This window comes from Neomonachus schauinslandi, chromosome 2 (genome assembly GCF_002201575.2).
Source record: "Neomonachus schauinslandi chromosome 2, ASM220157v2, whole genome shotgun sequence".
In the NCBI taxonomy this organism is placed as follows: Eukaryota; Metazoa; Chordata; class Mammalia; order Carnivora; family Phocidae; genus Neomonachus; species Neomonachus schauinslandi.
Window position 1 is genome coordinate 21300848 of NC_058404.1, and position 21078 is coordinate 21321925.

Consider the following 21078-nt stretch of genomic DNA (forward strand, 5'->3'; position numbering starts at 1 on the left):
ACAGTTATCTTGTGGATACAGACATTGGCTTCCATATGGCATGTGTAAGGAGATGATGCGTTAACTGACTTTTGCATCCATGTAACAGTGAATCATAAAATAATTCTTTAAAGAACAGGGATTCCTATGCAGGGTTATAGTTCTTCTGTCGGATTGCTTTCATTGATTTAAAACCTCAATATTTTCACCACAAAGTACCTTGAAAAAATGGGCAGCAACCAGTACTTCTTTTCATCACCAAAAACTTGTCGCATGTTTTTACTGAAACCCAAGCTGAATCCATTCTTATCTGTTCCGTGTCGGAATACAGGACTTCTAAATGCCTCTACAAAAGATGGTAGAGCAACCAGGTGAGTACAGAACATATCTAGGAACCCCCATAGTTAAAATTATTGGACTAAATGAGGGAACTCTAAAAATCGATGGCTAGCCTCTTGTGAGTACTTATGTACATATAAATAGCTCTGCAACACAGATGGTCTGTTTTAAAATAATCATAAGATATGATTACATTTATTTTAGTTTTTAAAGAATCATTTAACTATTACAGCAGCACAGTGCATTGCAAAAAAAATCAGAAAACACAAATAAGCAAATAAATTAAAACTTTGTCTTCTGGGCCTTTTTTAGTTAGATGCGTGGATGGATAGATGAACGGATGGATATAGATATACACAAACCTACACAGTTGCTTTTTAACCGATGAGACTGTACTTTACATACATTCTACAAATCCCCTTTTTCAGTCAATAAATTCCATTTTCCAATTTCATTTAAATCTTATCTCCTCCAATCATACATTTTTTTCCAGCTGGCCAAAAATTTACTTTAAAGCTGGCTTATCTGAAGCAGGATCCAGTGCAGAAGCAAACACTGTGTCTGGTTATACCTACTCTGCATATGGAAGTCGAGGTTCAGAGAGGCCGTGGGATGTGTCCAAGATCACACAGCAAATAAATGACAGAGTGGAATGTGAACAAGGTGATCAATGTCCCTTCCATTATGCTACAAATGCTTCTTAAATAATGCTGAGAGACAAAATCTAAACTTTTATTTGGGGAACATGAACAAATGTAGAAGTATAATGATTTTTTTTAATCCATCATTTAAAAAAGAAAATTCTAACAGAGTCATAGTACTATGAAAAATGTGACAATTTGCAAGATCCTTAGCATTTGTCACCCTGGGTTATATAGCTTTTAATAAAACATTTTTATAATTGTAGGACCGTATCGTCCAAAGGAAGTCCTTTCAGTGTTACAAGTTAAATCTAGACGTTCCTAGAAATTAAACACTTCTAGAAATAATTCATTTTCTTCTGATGAATTATAATTTCATTATCCAACATATAATTTGAAATAAGATGCTTTGTTTAGAAATTACTAGGTCAATATGTTCACCTGAACGATATTTGCTGTAGTAAGATTTCACCCGAATGTTAAAAATTAACATTCACTGACTATATACTGTAATTAATTTTCACTACTATAATCATGGTGTCTCTTAGCTTGAAGTGTCCTTTGAGATCATAAGGATTTATAAGTCCTGGTTGCATTCCCGAACTCCTAATCTTAGTCTAGAAGATACTACTTAGCTTAGTCCCTACTTACTTCTCAAACCTCATAGTATATTTTCCATTCTTTAGCTTTCTATACTCTCGCCATGTAGATAGTGTTACAAATATTTCTAGCTTTTCTCCTATAGGACTTTTTTTTTTTAAACTGGACTGAAATTCACAGAATACAAAATTAACCAATTTAAAATAAACAAATCAATGGCATTTAGTACATTCACAATTCTGTGCAATTAATTACCAAGTTCCAAAATATTTTCATCACCCCAGAAGAAACTCCATATCCATTAAGCAGTCTCTCCCTATTCTCCCTTCTTCTCATCCTCTGAAAACCACCAATATGCTTTCTTTTTCTATGGACTTACCTAATCTGGGTATTTCACATAAATGAAACTATATAATATTAACCTTCTGAGATCAGCTTCTTACTTACTTAGCAATTTTTTAAGGTTCATGCATGTTGTAGTGTGCATCAGTATCTCATTTCTTCTCATGGCTGAGAATATTCCATTGTCTAGAAAATATCACATTTTTTCTATCCATTCATCTTTCATGGACATTTGGATTGTTCCCATCTTTGGGCTATTGTGAAGAGTGCCGCTATGAACACTGACGTATAACTATCTGTTGGAGTCACTGCTTTCAGTTATTTGGGGTAAATATCAAGGAGTGCAATTGCTGGGTCATATGATAATTTCATATTTAACTTTTTAGGAGACAGCCACTGTTGCTTACAGTGGATTCACCATTTTACATCCCTAGCAGCCAAGTGTGAAGGTTCTGTTTTCTCCACATCCTCAGCTATGCTTGCTTTACATTTTGTTGATTTGGGTGCGAAGCAGTACCTATGGTTTTGATTACCCTGCCCTAATGATTAATGATGTTGAGCATGTTTTTATGTGCTTTTTGGCCAACTGTATATTTTCACTGGAGAAATGTCTATTTAAATGTCTATTCAGGGGCGTCTGGGTGGCTCAGTCCGACACTTCAGCGTCCGACTCTTGGTTTTGGCTCAGGTCGTGATCTCAGGGTCCTGAGATTGAGCCCCAGGTAAGGCTCCACACTCAGTGGGGAGCCTGCTTGACATTCTCTCTCCCTCTCTCAAATAAATAAAATAAAAAAATCTTTAAGATAAATAAATTCCTATTCAAATTCTTTGCCAATTTTTTGAATTGGGCTGTCTGTCTTTTTCTTGTTGAGTTGTATGATTTCTTTTTATATTCTGAATACTGGGTCCTTATCAGATAAATTATTTGTAAATATTATTCTCACTCTTCAGGTTGTCTTTTTACTATTTTGACAATGTCCTTCGATGCACACATTTTTAAAATTTTGGTGGAGTCCAATGTATCTATCTTTTTCTTTTGTTACTCATGCTTTTGGTATTACATCTAAGAATTCATTGCCATATTAAGGTCCTGACGGTTTATCCTTATGTTTCCTTCTAAGAGTTTTATAGTTTTAGCACCATTTAAGACATTATTATCTTCTCCACTGAATGGTCTTGGTACTCTTGTGGAAAATCAATTGGCCAAAGGTGTATGGCTTATTTCTGGATTGCTCATTCTCTCATTCTACTCCATTGGTCTATATTGTTATCCTTGTGCCAACTAGGGACACAAGGGAATTTCCCTTGTTTTTTTTTAAAGATTTTATTTATTTATTTATTTGAGAGAGAGAGAGAGCACGAGAGGGGGGAGGGGCAGAGGCAGAAGCAGACTCCCCGCCGAGCAGGGAGCCCGATGCGGGACTCGATCCCGGGACTCCAGGATCGTGACCCGAGCCGAAGGCAGTCGCTTAACCGACTGAGCCACCCAGGCACCCAACGCCACACTGTTTTGATCACTGTCATTTTGTAGTAAGTTTTAAAATCAGGAAGAACTTTGTTTTATTTTTTGGTGGATATCATTTTGGCTATTTGGGGCGCCTTGCAACGTCACATGAATTTGAGAATCAGCTTTGCCATTTCTGCAAGAAAGGCCACTGAAATCGTAATCAGGATCATCCTGACTCTGTACATCACTTTGGGTCATATCGCCATCTTAACAATATTAAGTCTTCCAATATATGAGCATGGGAAGTCTTACCATTTACCTAGGTCTTTAATTTTGTTCAGCCAAGCTTTGTAGTTTTCAGTGTCCTACTGTACCTCCTCAGTTAAATTCATTCCTAAGCATTTCACTATGTTGGATGCTTTTGTAAATGGAATTGTTTCTTTAATTTCCTTTTGGATGGTTCCTTGCTAGTGTATGGAAATACAACTGATTTCTTTCATATTGATCTTATGCAACTTTGCTGATTTTGTTCATTAGTTCTGTTTTTATTATTGTATCTTTAAGGTTATTTATATAGAAGATCATGTTATCTGCAAAGAGAGATAGTTTTACTTCTTTCTTTCCAATATGGATGGCTTTATTTATTTTTCTTGACTAATTTTCCAGGCTAGATTTTCTAGTACAGTGTTAAATAGTGCTAGTAAAAGTGGCAGTCTTTGTTTTGTTCCTGGTCTTAGGGGTAGGATTTTTGTTTTTCACCACTGAGTATGATACTAGCTATAGATTTCTCATAAATGCACTTTATCATTTAAAGCTTGAGGAAGCCCCTTGTGTTGAGGAAATTCCCTTGTGTCCCTAGTTTGTTAAGGTATCTTAAAAGGGTGTTGAATTTTGTCGGATTAACATAAGAATAAAAAAATTAAAAAAAAAAAAGGTGTTGAATTTTGTCAAATACTTTCTCTGCATCAGTTGAATTGATCACGTGTTTTTTTTTTCTTCACTCTATTAATGTGGTGTATTCTATTAATGTGGTTGATTGATTTTTGTATGTTGAAACTGCTTGCATTCCTGGGATAAATCCTATTTGGTCACAGTATATAATCCTTTTTATAAACTGCTAGATTTGGTTTGCCAGTATTATATTGAGGATTTTTGTATCTATATTCATAAGGGATATTGGTCTATAGTTATCTTGGACATCTTTGTTTGGTCTTGGTATTAGAGCAATGCTGGCCTCATAGAATGAGTTACAAAGTGTTATCCTCTCTTCTAATTTCTGACAGAGTTTGAGAAAAATTTACGTTAATTTTTTTTGGTGGAATTCACCAGGGAAACCATTTGGTCCTGGGCTTTTCTTCGTTGGGAGGTTTTTGATTACTGATTCAATCCCCTTCCTTGTTACAGGTCTGTTCAGGTTTGTTGTTGTTGTTTTTTAAGATTTATGTATTTATGTAAGAAAGAGAGAGAGAGAGAGCAGGGAGAGGGGCAGAGTAGTTTGCGTGTTTCTCAGAGTCTGTCCATTTCATCTAGGCTACCTAATTTTTTGTTGTTCAGGGTATTCACTCATAATCCTTTTTATTTCTGTAAATTCAGTAGTAATATCCCCCTCTCATTACTGAGTTTCATTGGCAATGTCTTCTTTATTTTTTCTTTCTAGCTAATGACTTGTAAAATTTGTTGATATTTTTGAAGAACCAATTATTGATTTCATTGAACTTCTATTTTTAGTTTTTTAAATTTATTTATTTTTAAAGATTTATTTATATATTTTTTAGAGAAAGACAGAGTGCAGGGGAAGGGGCAGAGGGAGAGGCAGAGAGAGTCCCAAGCAGACTCCCCACTGAGCATGGAGCCCAACACGGGGCTCGATCCCAGGACCCTAAGATCATGACCTGAGCTGAAACCAAGAGTCTGATGCTTAACCAAGACTGCGTCACCCAGGCACCCCATGAACTTTTATTTTTTTAAATTCTCTGTTATCTCCTTTCTAACCTTTGTTATTTGCTACCATTTGCTGGCTTCAGATTTACTTTGCTGTTCTTTTTGTACTTCCTTAAGATATAAAGTAATTGATTTGACATATTTCTGTTTTAATGGAATCATTTACAGCTAGGTATACATTTCCCATTGAGCACTGTTTTAGCTGCATGCCCCCTCTGTAGGGCTTTTGAACATACTGTTTTCTCTACCTGAAATGTGGTTCTTACCATGACTGACTTCTTAGGTTAAATACTTGTTGTTTTGGTGAGCTCTTTCCTGACCGTTCTAAGTAGGTTCCCTTCCATAGTCCCCAGCCGGATCCACACCTCAGCATCCTGTTTGTTTCCTAGATAGCACTTTGCATTTTGCAATTACTTTTATGTTTGGTTATTGATTTTTGGTGCCCCTCATTAGACTATTTTGTCCTTGTTCACCACCATATATACACAATGCTTTACACACAATGGACAGTCAATAAATATACAGAACAAGTGCATTTGTAGGTGTCTAAGTTGCCATCCCACAAAACAGTGTGGGAATAAAAATGATTTTTACCACATCAGGACAGGTTGGGATTTAATCATATGGCAACTTTTGATGAGTATCTATTTATGCCTTTAAAGTTCTGTTAACTACAATAATGGAATACTCACCTAATGTAGATTTATTTTTGCTGACTAGCCAACAATGATAGCCAAACAGAGAGGACAAGCTGACAGAAAACATAGCTGCAGCAAAGAATAAAAACATAATATGGAACTTGGCTTGAGTATCGGGTAGGCCATTCTATAAAGAAAGGAAGAAAATAAGATGTTTTGTCAAAGGGATAAGTATTCCCCTACTTTTGTAAGTAAGATTTTTTTTTTGCTCTACTTTTTTTTTTTAAATTTAGATACGGAGAAAGATACATGGCTTTATGTTAAAACTTTGAGGAAAAATATATGTCATAAGCTTAAAAAATGTTTACTATTAATGAATATAGATATAAAAAGATATTAAAATTTGGGATATTCACTTTGTTTTTCATAACTGAATCAAAGAAAAATTATGGTAGTATATGTGTAAACTATAACACTAGGAAGCAAGATAAAAGGAACTATAAAATATAGTTTTTTATTTACTTCCTGAAAATGTTTTAACACACTACAGCTTTACAAATATTTAAATAGTTTTATTATAATGCCTGAAAATGAAGGTTAATTGGCACAGTTAATTACTATACTTACTGATGTTTTACATTACTACAAACAACAGCGTCAACTACAAGAACACATACAACAACACATCCACAATAATGCTTCAAGCTATTTTAAATAATAGCATCACAGAAAAGATCAACACTAGTGCATAACGCTGGTCTAAAACAAACCTTACAATATCCAGGTAACAAAACAGGCCTTCTCAAAGCAAAACCAGTTTGTCTCTTATTGTATGTATTGTCCAAGAAGACCTAAACCCACTCTAGAATGGCAGGCTTGGGCTACGGATACTTAGTAAAGCAGCAGAGCTGTTAGCAGGTGTCCCCTTCTGATAGACGGTCATACTATTTCAATATCCTTATTGACACAGGTCACCAGCTCTCACTCACAGCTTCTGACAGCAGAGTCCTCACAGTGAAAACTGGTCACTCCTTTACATGTATATTTATGATTTGGAACTAAAACCATCCACAGGAATGAGAAGCAGGGAGGTAATATTCTTTCAGACATTCATTAGGGATCATTCTTCATGCTAGACACTGAAGTATTCTTGAATGCTAGCAGCATGTCCATACACCTGTATATTCCTAGTGCTTGGCAATGTAACCGGCATATAAAGGCATTCAATAAATCTTTAGTATTCAATGTGGTTCAGATCTGACCTCAATTATCTAGGAAATTAGAAAGTTCTTATCATAATAAAGGATAATTTAATGAAAACAATAAAGCAATCCTGGCGTGGGATAACTGTTTTTTTGTTTTTTGTTTTTGTTTTTTACCATTGTTTGGGGGCCCCAAGGAGTATCTTTGGATATTTATAATACTTGATTTTAATTTTGTTTTGCTTACATTTAAAATATAGAGCACAGAAAACAAATGAATTACTTAAAGCCTAATCAAGCAATACCTAATAAAAACTCAGGATATTATAGACATAATAGTTTTATAAAACAGTCTTTCTACTCATAAATAAAACACTTCAATTTTTAAATGCTGAAAATAAAACTTCGAATATAGTCAATTCTCATTATTCACATGGTACGTCCTGTAAAGGTGTCATGAACGCTGAATTTGTAAATATGGAACCACTGCCCCAGGGAAAATACGGGGTTAGGTTCCTATGAACCTCTGGTCACAATATTCTTGTCAAAGGATCAATGCACAACCTTGTTTTATGTGCATTTCTGCTTAAAAACACCGTACTGACATTTAATATACATTATTGATTCATTACTTAGAGCCAACAGCAGCGGGACTCATGCCTGCAGGAAGCTTACCGGACACATGGATTTTCTTCATAAAGTATGCTATAGTCTTCTTTTGCTCAGAAACACCAGTCAGCACTTCAGCGCTATGTATGAAGACCATTTTAAATGGCAAAATCACCAACAAAAAGTACAAAAAATGCAAAAAATGTGACCCTAAACAGACTGAAAAGCATACTTGTTTACAGTATAAGAGACTAAGAACAAACAAGAAGGCGGTATGTTGTGGAGCTCAGCTGGGAATGTGCCCACGGGGCGGGTCAAATTTTTCCCATGCTGTGCATGTCTGCAAAGGACCACAAAAGCCCTGTGAGTACTGATTTGGGGATTACAAATAAATTTCAGCAAGTAAGAGAATTCACAAACACAGAATCTGTGAACAGTGAGGATTGACTATATATAAATGAGCTCTAGTCTATAAAATCAGCATCTGAAATAACTCAATTACTGAAAATCTATTATATATTTTTGTATGCCAGAAAAAAATCACCAAGGTATTGACTTACTGTCCAAAATTTGATAAAATACTGTAAATCCGTAGCAGCAATAAAAAGGCAATACAGCAGAGAATAAGCCAAGAAAAGGAGGAAAAATTTGTAATTTGAAAATCCAACACAATTGTTCACCCTGTTAACAAAACAAAAACAACATTTTCAGTGAGCTGTACGCTTTCAACCTATGTCTGCATATGCTCATCTTTAACACAGTATTTGGTTTCCTATCATTTGAAATTTACTGGCATTTCTTTAAGCAAGCCTCATAAAATTTCTTTACACTTACAAACATTAAAAAAAATCCATTTCGCTAAAAAAGGAATTTGTGTTTAGATTTTTAAATTTGATATGTGATACTGCTTTAATCAACCATGAACCATATTTCATGTCCAATTATGCAAATAAGCACATGCCTAAAAACACAGAGCTGGTGAGAAACCTAATGAAGTAAGGCAGATAAGAGGAATTTACTAAGTTCTTCGTTACCTTTGGATATTTCTAACTATGATTAGGTAATTTAAAGTCTTTCAGATTTTCCCAAATTAGATGAAATATCTTCACAAACTACATGCATGCCATCAGCATACCACTGATTATCGTGGGGAGGTTTAGGAAAAGAAATAGGATTGAGAGCCAGACAGCCAGGGTCATAAGATGCATCTGACACTCAATAATCATGTGGCCTTGACCAAGTGAAATAGTCTATAGGAATTTCATTTTCCTTATCTGCAAAACAAACATTCCAGAGAGCTGGCTCCATATCCTTTGATTCTAAACAGGATTTGTAATTCTCAGTTCTCACTCTAAAGTTACTATATGTTGGAGAGGAGGAGTATGAATTCAAACTACTGTATCAAAAAGCATAAATACAAATACAACTCAGACTCTATGGTCACACTTTTCCATCAACATGTTTTTATCTTCCTTTTGACAAAGACAAGGGAATTTCAGGCTGATCTTGTTGTACACGTGACACAACACGTAAGTGGAAATGGCGGGTATCTTCACTGGTTGAGGTAGCTGTGTTAACTGGTATAATAAACCTACTGCATGGAATGTACACATACTGTTTTCTCTCCTCAAATGTCTTTGTCCTACTCTAATGTTGGCCAGGTAGTCTCAGTCTCTATTGACTTTCCTAATAAACTGAGACATTTTTCTTTTTATATTTTTAAAGTGAAATAATGTACACATGAAAATGTTTACTCAACTATGCAAGATAAATAAGCTCCAGAAGTCCGCTATACGACACTGTGCCCATGGTTAACAATACTGTACTGTGCACTTAAAAATTTGTGAAGAGATTAGGTGCCACGTAAGTGTGCCTACAATAAAAAAAAATTAATTAAAAAAAACTAAAAAGGTAAATATTATCTGGCTTATGAATAAACTGAAAATTTGGGGGGAAAGAAACAGAAAAGTGCTTATATCATCTACCTCAAGAAACATAAGGTAAAGGGACCAGGACTAGATTTAGTACCTTTGGAACATAAGGGTATTATATATGGCAAATAAGCTCATAAAGAAGGCAAAAATTCTAGGTGCACATGATATGAAAACGTGATGGTTCTAGTGTGAGTGCAAACCAATTACTGAGGTTGCCTTCTTTGACATCTGAATGAAATAATGGCAAGAAATCATACTGCAGAGTTCCAAACAAGCCTAGTCTAATTGCATTCTGTCTCCAAAGGATACAGGATATTCCCCTTGCTTCCTTGTGTTGGTTTCCAGAGGAGAGAATGCATAGACAGAAGCTGGGGAGCCATTAACACTTTGGAGGATGAGGGTGAAGACAATGACTCTTTTGTGGACTGGGGGAAAATAAGAAGGGATAAGAAAGATTGTTTCTCTTCCTATGAGAATGTAAGAAGGCAGCTTTTATATTAAATGATACATAGCATTTTTATAAAAAGTAAAATGATTTTGATTACAGATTTCAAAACATCTAATTTACTTTAGCTTCTATTTAGGAGCATGGTGTAATGTAACTTATCTGTCACTTAGGAAACAGAAGAGAAAGTCAGTAAATAAAAACCAAGTATCTTAGTGTTTGATATGTACTTTACACTTGAGGAAATATAGTAATAAAATGTCTCTTCATGACAGACAGTGAAATGTTTTAACTCCCTACTGCTTTGTAGACTCAGTTTGAAAAGGAAGAGATGTATTCTGAGTCTGAATGATTTTATATGGCGAAACAAAACATGCTCAAGGTAAATATCCCTTATATGCTGTTTAAAATTCAGTGCAAATAGGGGCGCTTGGGTGGCTCAGTGGGTTGGGTGTCTGCCTTCTGCTCAGGTCATGATCCCAGGGTCCTGGGATCGAGCCCCTCATAGGGCTCCCTGCTCGGCGGGGAGCCTGCTTCTCCCTCTCCCTCCACCCCTCCTCCCCTCATGCTCTTTCTTGCTCGCGCTCTCTCTCAAATAAATAGATGAAATCTTAAAAAAAAAAAATCTTTAAAAAAAATTAAATTTAGTGCAAATAGCAATTGGCCCTGTTTCAGGGCAATTGCTTTCTGATTCTAAATAGGAAAAAGAACATAATATAGAAAGAAAAAAAAAAGGACAGAATGTGGCCTTTGGAGTCCAAAAAAACATGCCATGTGACTTTAAGCCCACTCTTTAACTTTTCTGAGCTCCACCTCTCCCTTTTCTTTAAAATGGGACAAATAATTTCTGTAATTTCTGTCACTGTTGTAAGAATTACAGATTTTCTACATATATATATATAGTCTCTAGCACATTATAGGCACTCAATATGAAGCAATTATTGAATTTAATAAGTGTTACCTAATCTTTGGCGAGCGTGTCAAAACATATCATTAATATAATGAATGAATGAATGAATGAATGAATGAATGAATGAATGAAAATTTTATATTAAAAGAAAAACTCTTTGATGGGAAACCCAATAAGGCAAATACTACAGGATTTTTTTTTTTTTTAAAGATTTTATTTATTTATTTGACAGAGAGAGACACAGCGAGAGCAGGAACACAAGCAGAGGGAGTGGGAGAGGGAGAAGCAGGCTTCCCGCTGAGCAGGGAGCCCGATGTGGGACTCGATCCCAGGACCCTGGGATCATGACCTGAGCTGAAGGCAGCCGCTTAACAACTGAGCCACCCAGGCGCCCAGGATTTCTATTTCAGTTAAAAGACGAGAGCAAGGTGGATCCCCAGCACCCTGATGGGTCATCTTAACTGGCCTTAGCAGATAGGCTGGAGGCCCTGACAACAAGGAAGCATAGTTTTCTGCTTTTTCAATGCTCAAAGTTGACAGATACTGAACTTCAAAATTATATACAAGACCTGCATAATAAGGTTGCCCCACAGTTTGGGAACATCCTGAAGATCTTTTAACCAATGACTGTTATATTGACATAATGGCTATAAAAAGAGATTATTTCTATCTTGATATGGAAAATGTTTCAGGATATATTAAGTGAAGAGGAAAAAAAAAAAGGCACAGACTCAGTCCATAGTGGAACCACTTCTGTTAAAAAATGTGTAAAATAGGGGCGCCTGGGTGGCTCAGTTGGTTAAGCCACTGCCTTCAGCTCAGGTCATGATCCTGGAGTCCCGGGATCGAGTCCCGCATCGGGCTCCCTGCTTGGCGGGGAGTCTGCTTCTCCCTCTGACCCTCCCCCTTCTCATGCTCTGTCTCTCTATCTCATTCTCTCTCTCAAATAAATAAATAAAATCTTTAAAAAAAAAAGTGTAAAATATTTTTGTGTGTGTGTAAAAAAATGTAACACACACATACACATTTATATCTGAAAGCTACTGATGACATTTAGCGATACGCTCCCTGTGAGGAAGAGAAGAAGCGGGGGAGGGGGCCTAGGACGAACACTTGGCACTTTTTTTATTTTTGAATTTAGAACCATGCATATGCATTATGCATAAGTTTTTTAATTTAAAATTTTAACTTGAAATTTCAAATACACCAGGTGAACACGAGGCCCTTGGCACCAAACCCTTCCCAAATCCACCCGGCTTACTGCCTTCTGCAAGGGCCAGAGCTGAGACAGTGGCTGACACAGTGGGCAGCAGGGGACGCCACAGTACAAAGAAGCAATGACACGGAAGTTGAAAGGTACTGCAGTCGGTTCATTCAACAATTCCCACATTGCCATAGAGAGTGAGCGTGATAACAGGGAGTCTATGAGTATGCAATCTGCACCCATTTTTAAAACGTCTAGAGCTTTCTATCCATTCCCTTTCGCTTATTCAACAGATCTGTCAAAATTTGAAAGATTGTCAAATTATGCTATAAGTCTCTTATAAAGGCAAATTAATGGTAGGTTTAGAAAGACTGCTATCACAGTAAATTATTATTTCCTATTTTTGTGCTTTAGTGAGGATAGCAAGGGTACATCACACTTTACAGGTGTGTAAAGCTTGGAATTAATACTGGTTGTTTCCACCTCTCCATTCCTTGTCATCACCATCTCATATTTATTACTCTAAGAAAAATCGAAGTCAACTCTACGTCCTTGATTTCTTTCCCATTCTGCTAAATTATACTGAGAATACACAGCTACTTAGAAAAGAAGGGTGTCTTTGCATGCATTCCCCTGAGAGCAGACCCTGAGACAAGAACTTGGATACAGTTTATCTGAAACAAGGAGGGGAGAAAAGCCCATAAAGCGTGTGTTGTTGGCCAGGCCCTCGCTGGTTGAGGGTAGCCTCTGGAAGCATTCCTGCCTGGCACCTCTGGGCTGCCCGGCTTCTCAGCGGACCCAGCCTCCTCAGGTGGAACAGAGAGCCCGCAGGCAGAGAAAGAAAGAAACAGTGGGGCCTGAGGCGAGGAGCCGCCATGGGCACGGGAACTGACCGCAGCAGGTGCAGTGAACACACAGGCGGATGGTGCAGATGTGGGTGCGGCACTGACACGTGAGCTACTGGAGGGATCAACAGAGGAATGTGAGGAGGACTAAGAAAACTTACAATAGAAGATATTGGGGGCGGGGCGCCTGGGTGGTTCAGTTGGTTAAGCGACTGCCTTCGGCTCAGGTCATGATCCTGGAGTCCCAGGATCGAGTCCCGCATCGGGCTCCCTGCTCGGCAGGGAGTCTGCTTCTCCCTCTGCCCCTCCCCCCTCTCATGTGCTCTCTCTCATTCTCTCTCTCTCAAATAAATAAATAAAAAATCTTTAAAAAAAAAAAGATATTGGGGGGAAAAGCTACTTGCTGAGAGAGAGAACGGAATGAATGAAAGCACGAGGAAAGCAAAAGAATGGCTACAAATGAATATTAATACCAAGTGAGGCTATTCATTGAGATCTTTCTTTGAGGAGAACGTTACTCTCATAGACGCTAACTGGCCTTAACATCGGAAAGAAGAAAATCTAGCTGGAGAAAAGTGAGCGTTATCTAGAGAGAGAAAATACGGTAAAGCCGACATTCCCCTATTATTTCCTACAGCTAAGATCATTATTCCCTATGTTTCCACCTAAACCGAGCACACATTTGTGGGCATGTCTACCTTTTTCTAGGGCCACCTCTGAAAGAAGGCAAGGCTGGTAGAATAATCACGCCTCGTGTCCAAATCCAACCTGGCTGGCAACCTGAGTGTAGCTGTCACTGCTATGTGCACATGGAGAAGAAAAATTACAGGGAGAGGTAGGAAAATCAACCTTCATTAGTTAATTAGAGTTTCAAATCATTCTCTGTTAAGGTGCCTGATCTAAAATTATTTTTTAAAATATTAATGAGTTCCAAGTGAAAACCCTTGTTTAAACACATATGTATTTGTGTATTTGCTATTCATACTCCTCAATGTCAAGTTTTATTTAAAACAAATTGTTAAAGCTTGAGATGAATTAATTCATTATTCAAAACTTCCAGTGAGGTATTGTGTATAATTTATGAATACATTTTGGTGTAATTTCTGGGAAGTGTTTCAGAATCTCTGTGTTGATGCATGTGCATACAAAGAAAACCATTTGTTCTAAGCAAATATGACAAATTAACTTTCATGTTGTTGGTCTACTTCATTTTAAAATTATTCTATGGAAACTCTCCCAAATAAAACCTTTCTGGTGTTAATTCAACAAACACTAGAAACTAAATCTGAAAGTACCTCCTGGGTCAGCTAAGGCAAGATTTCATCTATAAAAAGATTTAAACAGATAAATGATTCAATTTATTAAGTTCTAAGGGACAGAAACATGTTTAAGTATAGAGCCATACTCACCATGGGCAATGATGATCCATCTTCAGAATACATCTGAAAAAATAATAAACACACACACACAAAACTTAACACCTCATAAAATTTTAATCCCATTAAGTCAAAGTTATTTAGAGTTGTGCCAAGTAAAATATTGCAAAATTACTTACCTAAAAATTAAATAAATAATACTAAAAGTCCTCATCTCAAATACTATAGCCAATTTCAGTTATGATATATAATTATAGAATTTTCAAAATCTACATACTTTAAAGTAGAAATCAAAAAACTCATTTCCTAGAACAATTCATTATGTTAATATACAATTATCTTATGCTAAAGAAAGTGTAAAATGTCAACAGATTTACAGAAAGTCTGGATAAAACTTCTCTTTAATATCAATCTTTAAGCTCAGTAGCACAGTCCTTGTGATATATTATGTATCTAAAATATCTGATTATCATGTAGTCATATGAGCTATCTTTATAAAGGTGAAAAAAGAGTCAGAGAAGTATTTTGTAAACAGAGCTAGCCAAGTCTGAGCTGCCAAAATTCATGCACTTCTTCACATCAGTGTGAATCTGGGGGAAAGGGGGCAATTAGGTGACTGTGGCCCTAAGCCACACTCGTATCAATGCAAGGGACTGTCCAGTTCTATGTCCTAAATAAAGGTCTCAGAAATACGACTAAGGAAAAAAGGAAATAATCTGGAAAACAGTGAGGAAAGAAACAATATTGATTAAAAAGACCACCAGCATGTAGAGATTTAGAAGTAAAAGGTTTTCTTACTTATCACAGACGGAACAGTGATGGCAGCGGTCTGGTTTTATGAGTTGGCATCTGTCACAATATCGGATTGCTAGGGACAAAAAGCTCCACTTAGTCTTAGACTTAACACTGAATTGAATATACAATTAAATGGCTTTTATCAGCTATCCAAATTTAACTTCTAAAAAAGCAAAGTGAATTTGAATTTGGTAAAAATGAGATATTCTACTGTTAATACAAAAATAGAATGACTTGCCTACAGCCTCAGTTTTCTTTCTTTCTTTCTTCTTTCTTTCTTTCTTTTTTTCTTTCTTTCTTTCTCCTTCCTTCCTTCCCTCTCTCTCTCTGTCTCTTTCTTTTTTTTTTTTAAGTAATCTCTACACCCAACATGGGGCTTGAACTCATGACCCCGAGATCAAGAGTCGCTCACTCCTCTGACTGAGCCAGCCAGGCGCCCCCAGCCTCAGTTTTCTAACGAGGCTTTCTCAAGAATAGAGAATCTTTGGGGGTAATTTTTCTAAGGCATTCCTAATTGTCAGTAATGATAGTAAGGCTCACAAAGGGTACAAATATGTCCATTTCTATCAAAGTAAACAGAATGTCTCCCTCAAATAAATCAATTTCTTTCCTGTACCCTACCAGGATAAGTACCTGAAGATACAACCATATTTTAAAAGTTTTATGAGGGGCGCCTGGGTGGCTCAGTTGGTTAAGTGTCTACCTTCGGCTCAGGTCATGATCCCAGGGTCCTGGGATTGAGCCCCACGTCAGGCTCCTGGCTCAGCGGGAAGCCTGCTTCTCCTTCTACCTCTGCCTCTCCCCTTGCTCATGCTCTCTCTCTCTCTGTATCTCTGTGTCTCAAATGAATAAATAAAATCTTTTAAAAAAATAAAAAAATAAAAAAAATAAAAGTTTTATGAGAAACACATTTTAGAAATTTGTGAATAAACTCTATTAGTTGTTTAAATTGGGAAAAAGCTCACATGTTCTCTGTAGGGTGAGATACAAGACTAGAAGTGAGTATTAGAAGAAGTACTTCCAATACTAAATTTTAATTCTTGTAATGGAAATCCTGATCCTTTCTTTTCTAATATATATATCAAAGACAATTACGTATGTCTGATTTGGAGATGCTATTTCAGTACACAGACATCTTACAAGATACAAGCAGTCTACCAAAATTAAGGGAGAACAGTTATTGGGTGGGCCACGGGATCAGTAAAAACCCAAACAGTGAATTTAAAATTTGGAAAAAGTACTTGCAACAAGTAATTATCACTGTTACATTAACTAATATTATGATCTCTGCAAAAAGCAACAGTTGCTTATCCTAAGATTAGGTTGAGCTTTTTTCAGACAACAAAACCTATATGGAATTGTTTTCAATATTAAAAAAAGTTCTCAATCATCCCCCTTACAACTCTCCTTTTTTGGGAACTACAGAGATTAATGGTATGGCTGGCTCATCTCCTGAAGGAAGAAGTCTTGCAGCTACATTCCAGAGAAAGCTACACAGTACCACTGGCTCACTCAGAGCATTAAAGTGTAAGGCAATATTATCCAGAAGAAATATAATGTGAGCCACATGTGTACTTTTAGATTCTCTAGGAGCTATATTAAAAGAAATAAAAGGAAACAGGGAAATTAATTTTAAGAAAATATAATATTTGACCTAATACATCAAAAATATTATTTCAACATATAATTAATACACAAATATTAATCACATATTTTACATTTTTTCATACCAAGTCTTTGAAAACTATTATATATTTTTTACACTTATAGTTGCACTTTAAGTGGTGAGTTTGGTGGGCAATGCTACATTCTCTCCAGATGATTATCTCTACTTTAAAGCACACTGGGAAAAAACAAACAATCAAACAAAACAACAACAACAACAACAACAAAAAAAAAACCTTCTCAAATCAAAGTGGGTAAGAACTCACCAGAAATTAAAACAATGTAGAAATAAGCTTTTTGCTTATAGTCTTTCATAAACAAAAATTTATCTCTTAGCAAAAAAAAAACAAAACGAAAAACAAAAAATGCCCCACAATCCCATTTACAATTGCACCAAAAATAGTAAGATACCTAGGAATAAACCTAACCAAAGAAGTGAAAGACTTGTATTCTGAAAACTATAAAACAATGCTGAAAGAAATTGATGACATGAAGAAATGAAAAGACATTCCATGCTCATGGATCAGAAGAATAAACACTGTTAAAATGTCTATACTGCTGAAAGCGATCTACACATTTGATGCAATCCCTATCAAAATAAAAACAGCATGTTTCACAGAACTAGAATAAACAATCCTAAAATTTGTATGGAACTACAAAATATGTGAATAGCCAAACCAATCTTGAAAAAGAAAAGCAAAGCTGGAGGCATCACAGTACCACACTTCTAGTTCTATTACAAAGCTGTAGTGATCAAAACAGTATGGTACTGGCACAAAAATAGACACATAGATCAATGGAGCTGAACAGAAAACCCAGAAGTAAACCCACAATTATATCAACAATTAATGTATGACAAAGGAGGCAAGAATATGCAATGGGGAAAAGACAGTCTGTTCAACAAACAGTGTTGGGAAAACTGGATAGTAACATGCAAAAGAAAGAAACTGGACCACTTTCTTACATCATACACAAAAATAAACTCAAAATGGATTAAAAACCTAAATGTAAGGCAGGGAACCGTAAAAATCCTAGAAGAGATCACAGGCAGTAATTTCTACGACATGGGCCATAGCAAGTTTTTTCTAGATCGGTCCCCTGAGGCAAGGGAAACAAAAGCAAAAATAAACTATTGGGACTACATCAAAATAAAAGTTTCTGCACATGAAAGAAACAATCAACAAAACTAAAGGGCAACCTACAGAATGGAAGAAGATATTTGCAAATGACATATCCGATAAAGGGTTAGTACCCAAAATATATAAAGAACTTACACAAATCAACACCCCAAAACAAATAATCCAATTTAAAAATGGGCAAAAGACATGAACAGACATTTTTCCAAAGAAGACATGCAGATGGCCAACAGACTCATGAAAAGACGCTCATCATCACTTATCATTAGGGAAATGCAAATCAAAACTACAATAAGATATCACCTCACACCTGTCAGAATGGCTAAAATCAACAACACAAGAAACAGCAAGTGTTGGTGAGGATGTGGAGAAAGGGGAATCCTTGTGCACTGTGGGTGGGAATGCAAACTGGTGCAGCCACTGTGGAAAACAGTATGGAGGTTTCTCAAAAAGTTAGAACTACTCTACCATCCAGCAATTGCACTACTGGATATATACCCAAAGAAAACAAAAACACTAATTCAAAGGGATATATGCACCCCTATGTTTACAGCAGCATTATTTACAACAGCCAAGATATAGAAGCAGCCCAAGTGTCCATCGATTGATGAATGGATAAAGAATATATGCCATATATATACATACAATGGGATATTACTCAGCCATAAAAAAGAATGAAATCTTGCCATTTGTAATGGCATGGATGGAGCTAGAGAGCATAATGCTAAGTGAAATAAGCCAGTCAGAGAAAGACAAATACCATATGATTTCACTCATATGTAGAATTTAAGAAACAAAACAAATGGACAAAGGCAAAAAGAAAAAAAGAGAGAGAGAAAGAGACAAACCAAGAAACAGACTCTTAACTATAGAAAACAAACTGATGGTTACCAGAGGGGAGGTGGGTGGGGGGGGATGGGTAAATAGGTGATGAGGATTAAGGAGGGCATTTGTCATGATGAGCACCACGTGATTAAAATAAAAACTAAAAAAAATTCCACGTGCCATATCATATTCAACTAAAATTATTCCGCTGTAATTTAAAACGAACCATCTGCTTATCATTTAAGAGCTCCTAACAGCCAAGGCGAATTTTAACTGTCTTGCTTTAATTTTTTCAGAGTTTATTCACATATTATTTATGTAATTTAAAACCTTTTTGGGTAATGTTGAAAAGAAAACGTTATCAACTTCTGTGTGCAAAATGATAAGCTCCATCACCTCTAGTTGTTACCTTCTTAGTCAAAATCTACAAAAAACAAAAAAAAATTGTAGAAAAAGATGAAAGGCAAGAGAGAGCTAAAAAAAAGCAAAGAGTCTCATTAATAACAGTAAAAATCAAAAACAATATGATCAAGTTTGGCGATCCCTGTAAGAAAGCCGAAGACAAACAGGCAAGATGAGCAGTCTTGTTAATACCCTACCTTCCTACCCTCCACGCGCAAGTGTGTATGTGGTCGAACTTTTCTCTGTGTAGGGCAATCAGTTTACTCTAGGGAGCTGGCATTTTTCTCTTTGGGGTTTGGAGGAAGTACTGTGGATTTAGAATGGATTGTAAAATCCTGAATTATATTACGATCCACTTTCTTCAATTCTCTCTATCAAATATAAAGTGCATGCACATCAACTGAACTTTTCAGCTGCTTTCGTCCACAGAATTTCTCAGGGTGAAGAAGGAAGCTTTCCAAAGAACCCATTGGTCTTGGCTGGGGGTGAGGTAAGAAGATCCTCTCTCACAGTCCTGCCTTGGCTAAGTACTGTAGCTGATGCACTGAGCGTCCATTCTGCCTTGTGTTTATCTTTCCATTCTACATAGTCCACAGGGGGATCAATCAGACCAACACAATCTATTTATTACACTTTGTGTGTGATTTAATTTAGTCAGTGACTCTAGTCAGTTAACATTGATTTTGCAGGCATCCGGAATTTTTGCACTGAAAATATAAACAAAGAGTATGTTAGGAGACCAGGTTATATGCCACAGTCATAAATCTGAAGAACCCTAAGTTCATCTCAGGACATAGGGATACAATACCTGAGAGGAACAAGAGACTGACAGTCTTAACGTTATGTAAACTACACGAAGAGATGACTTATAAATCCAAAGTGTAGTTACTATTAATGGGAATTAATACTTTGTTGTGGTGTGACTTGTGCTTCCTTTTTCCAAATCCAGTGTGTCAAGGGATACAGTAGAAGAGCCCTGAACTAGGAATGAATGTGGAGACTCGTTTTTCATACCCGATACTGTCACGGTCATTAACTAGTTTTGGAAACTTGTGCAGGAATTTATTTTTAGGGGGCTTTAATTTCCTTGATATTTGCCTAGGCTTATATATAGGGTCAATATACATAAACACATATAAGCACAGCTCTGTCTTTGTGGACTAGAACCCATGGCATTAAAATTAAATCAGGGAACTGCCACTCGCCCATTGAGAAACCAGGGAAAACAAACAGGAAAAAAACAGCGAGACTTTGACTTAGATTCAATAATGATTCTCAAGGGAGTTAGAAACAAATATAAATAATACATAAATATTAATGAGATATTTTACATTCTTTTTTCCACACTAAATCTTTTGAAACCAGTTGTGTATTTTACACTTAGGGCACACCTCAATTTGGAGTGGCCACATTTTTTTTTTTTAACTTTTTTTTTTTATTCTTATGTTAATCCCCATACATTACATCATTAGTTTTAGATGAAGTGTTCCATGATTCATTGTTTGTGCATAACACCCAGTGCTCCATGCAGAACGCGCCCTCCTCAATACCCACCACCAGGCTAACCCATCCTCCCACCCCCCTCCCCTCTAGAACCCTGTTTGTTTTTCAGAGTCCATCGTCTCTCATGGTTCGTCTACCCCTCCGATTTCCCCCGCTTCATTCTTCCCCTCCCGCTACCTTCTTCTTCTTCTTTTTTTTTTTCTTAACATATATTGCATTATTTGTTTCAGAGGTACAGATCTGAGATTCAAGTGTCTTGCACAATTCACAGCGCTTACCAGAGCACATACCCTCCCCAGT

General features: G+C 36.5%; 1 protein-coding gene across 1 annotated transcript in view; it reads right to left on the minus strand.

The window, feature by feature from the left end:
- The window catches only part of ZDHHC2 (zinc finger DHHC-type palmitoyltransferase 2), an 82684-nt gene that overhangs the window by 17315 nt on the left and 44291 nt on the right, over window positions 1-21078 (minus strand). Inside the window, exons 5-9 of the mRNA XM_021694116.1 lie at window positions 15251-15320; window positions 14486-14518; window positions 8299-8419; window positions 5982-6114; window positions 199-325 (exon numbers count right to left, since the gene is read on the minus strand). Coding sequence (XP_021549791.1) covers window positions 199-325; window positions 5982-6114; window positions 8299-8419; window positions 14486-14518; window positions 15251-15320 — 484 coding nt within the window. The remainder of the gene's footprint in view (window positions 1-198; window positions 326-5981; window positions 6115-8298; window positions 8420-14485; window positions 14519-15250; window positions 15321-21078) is intronic.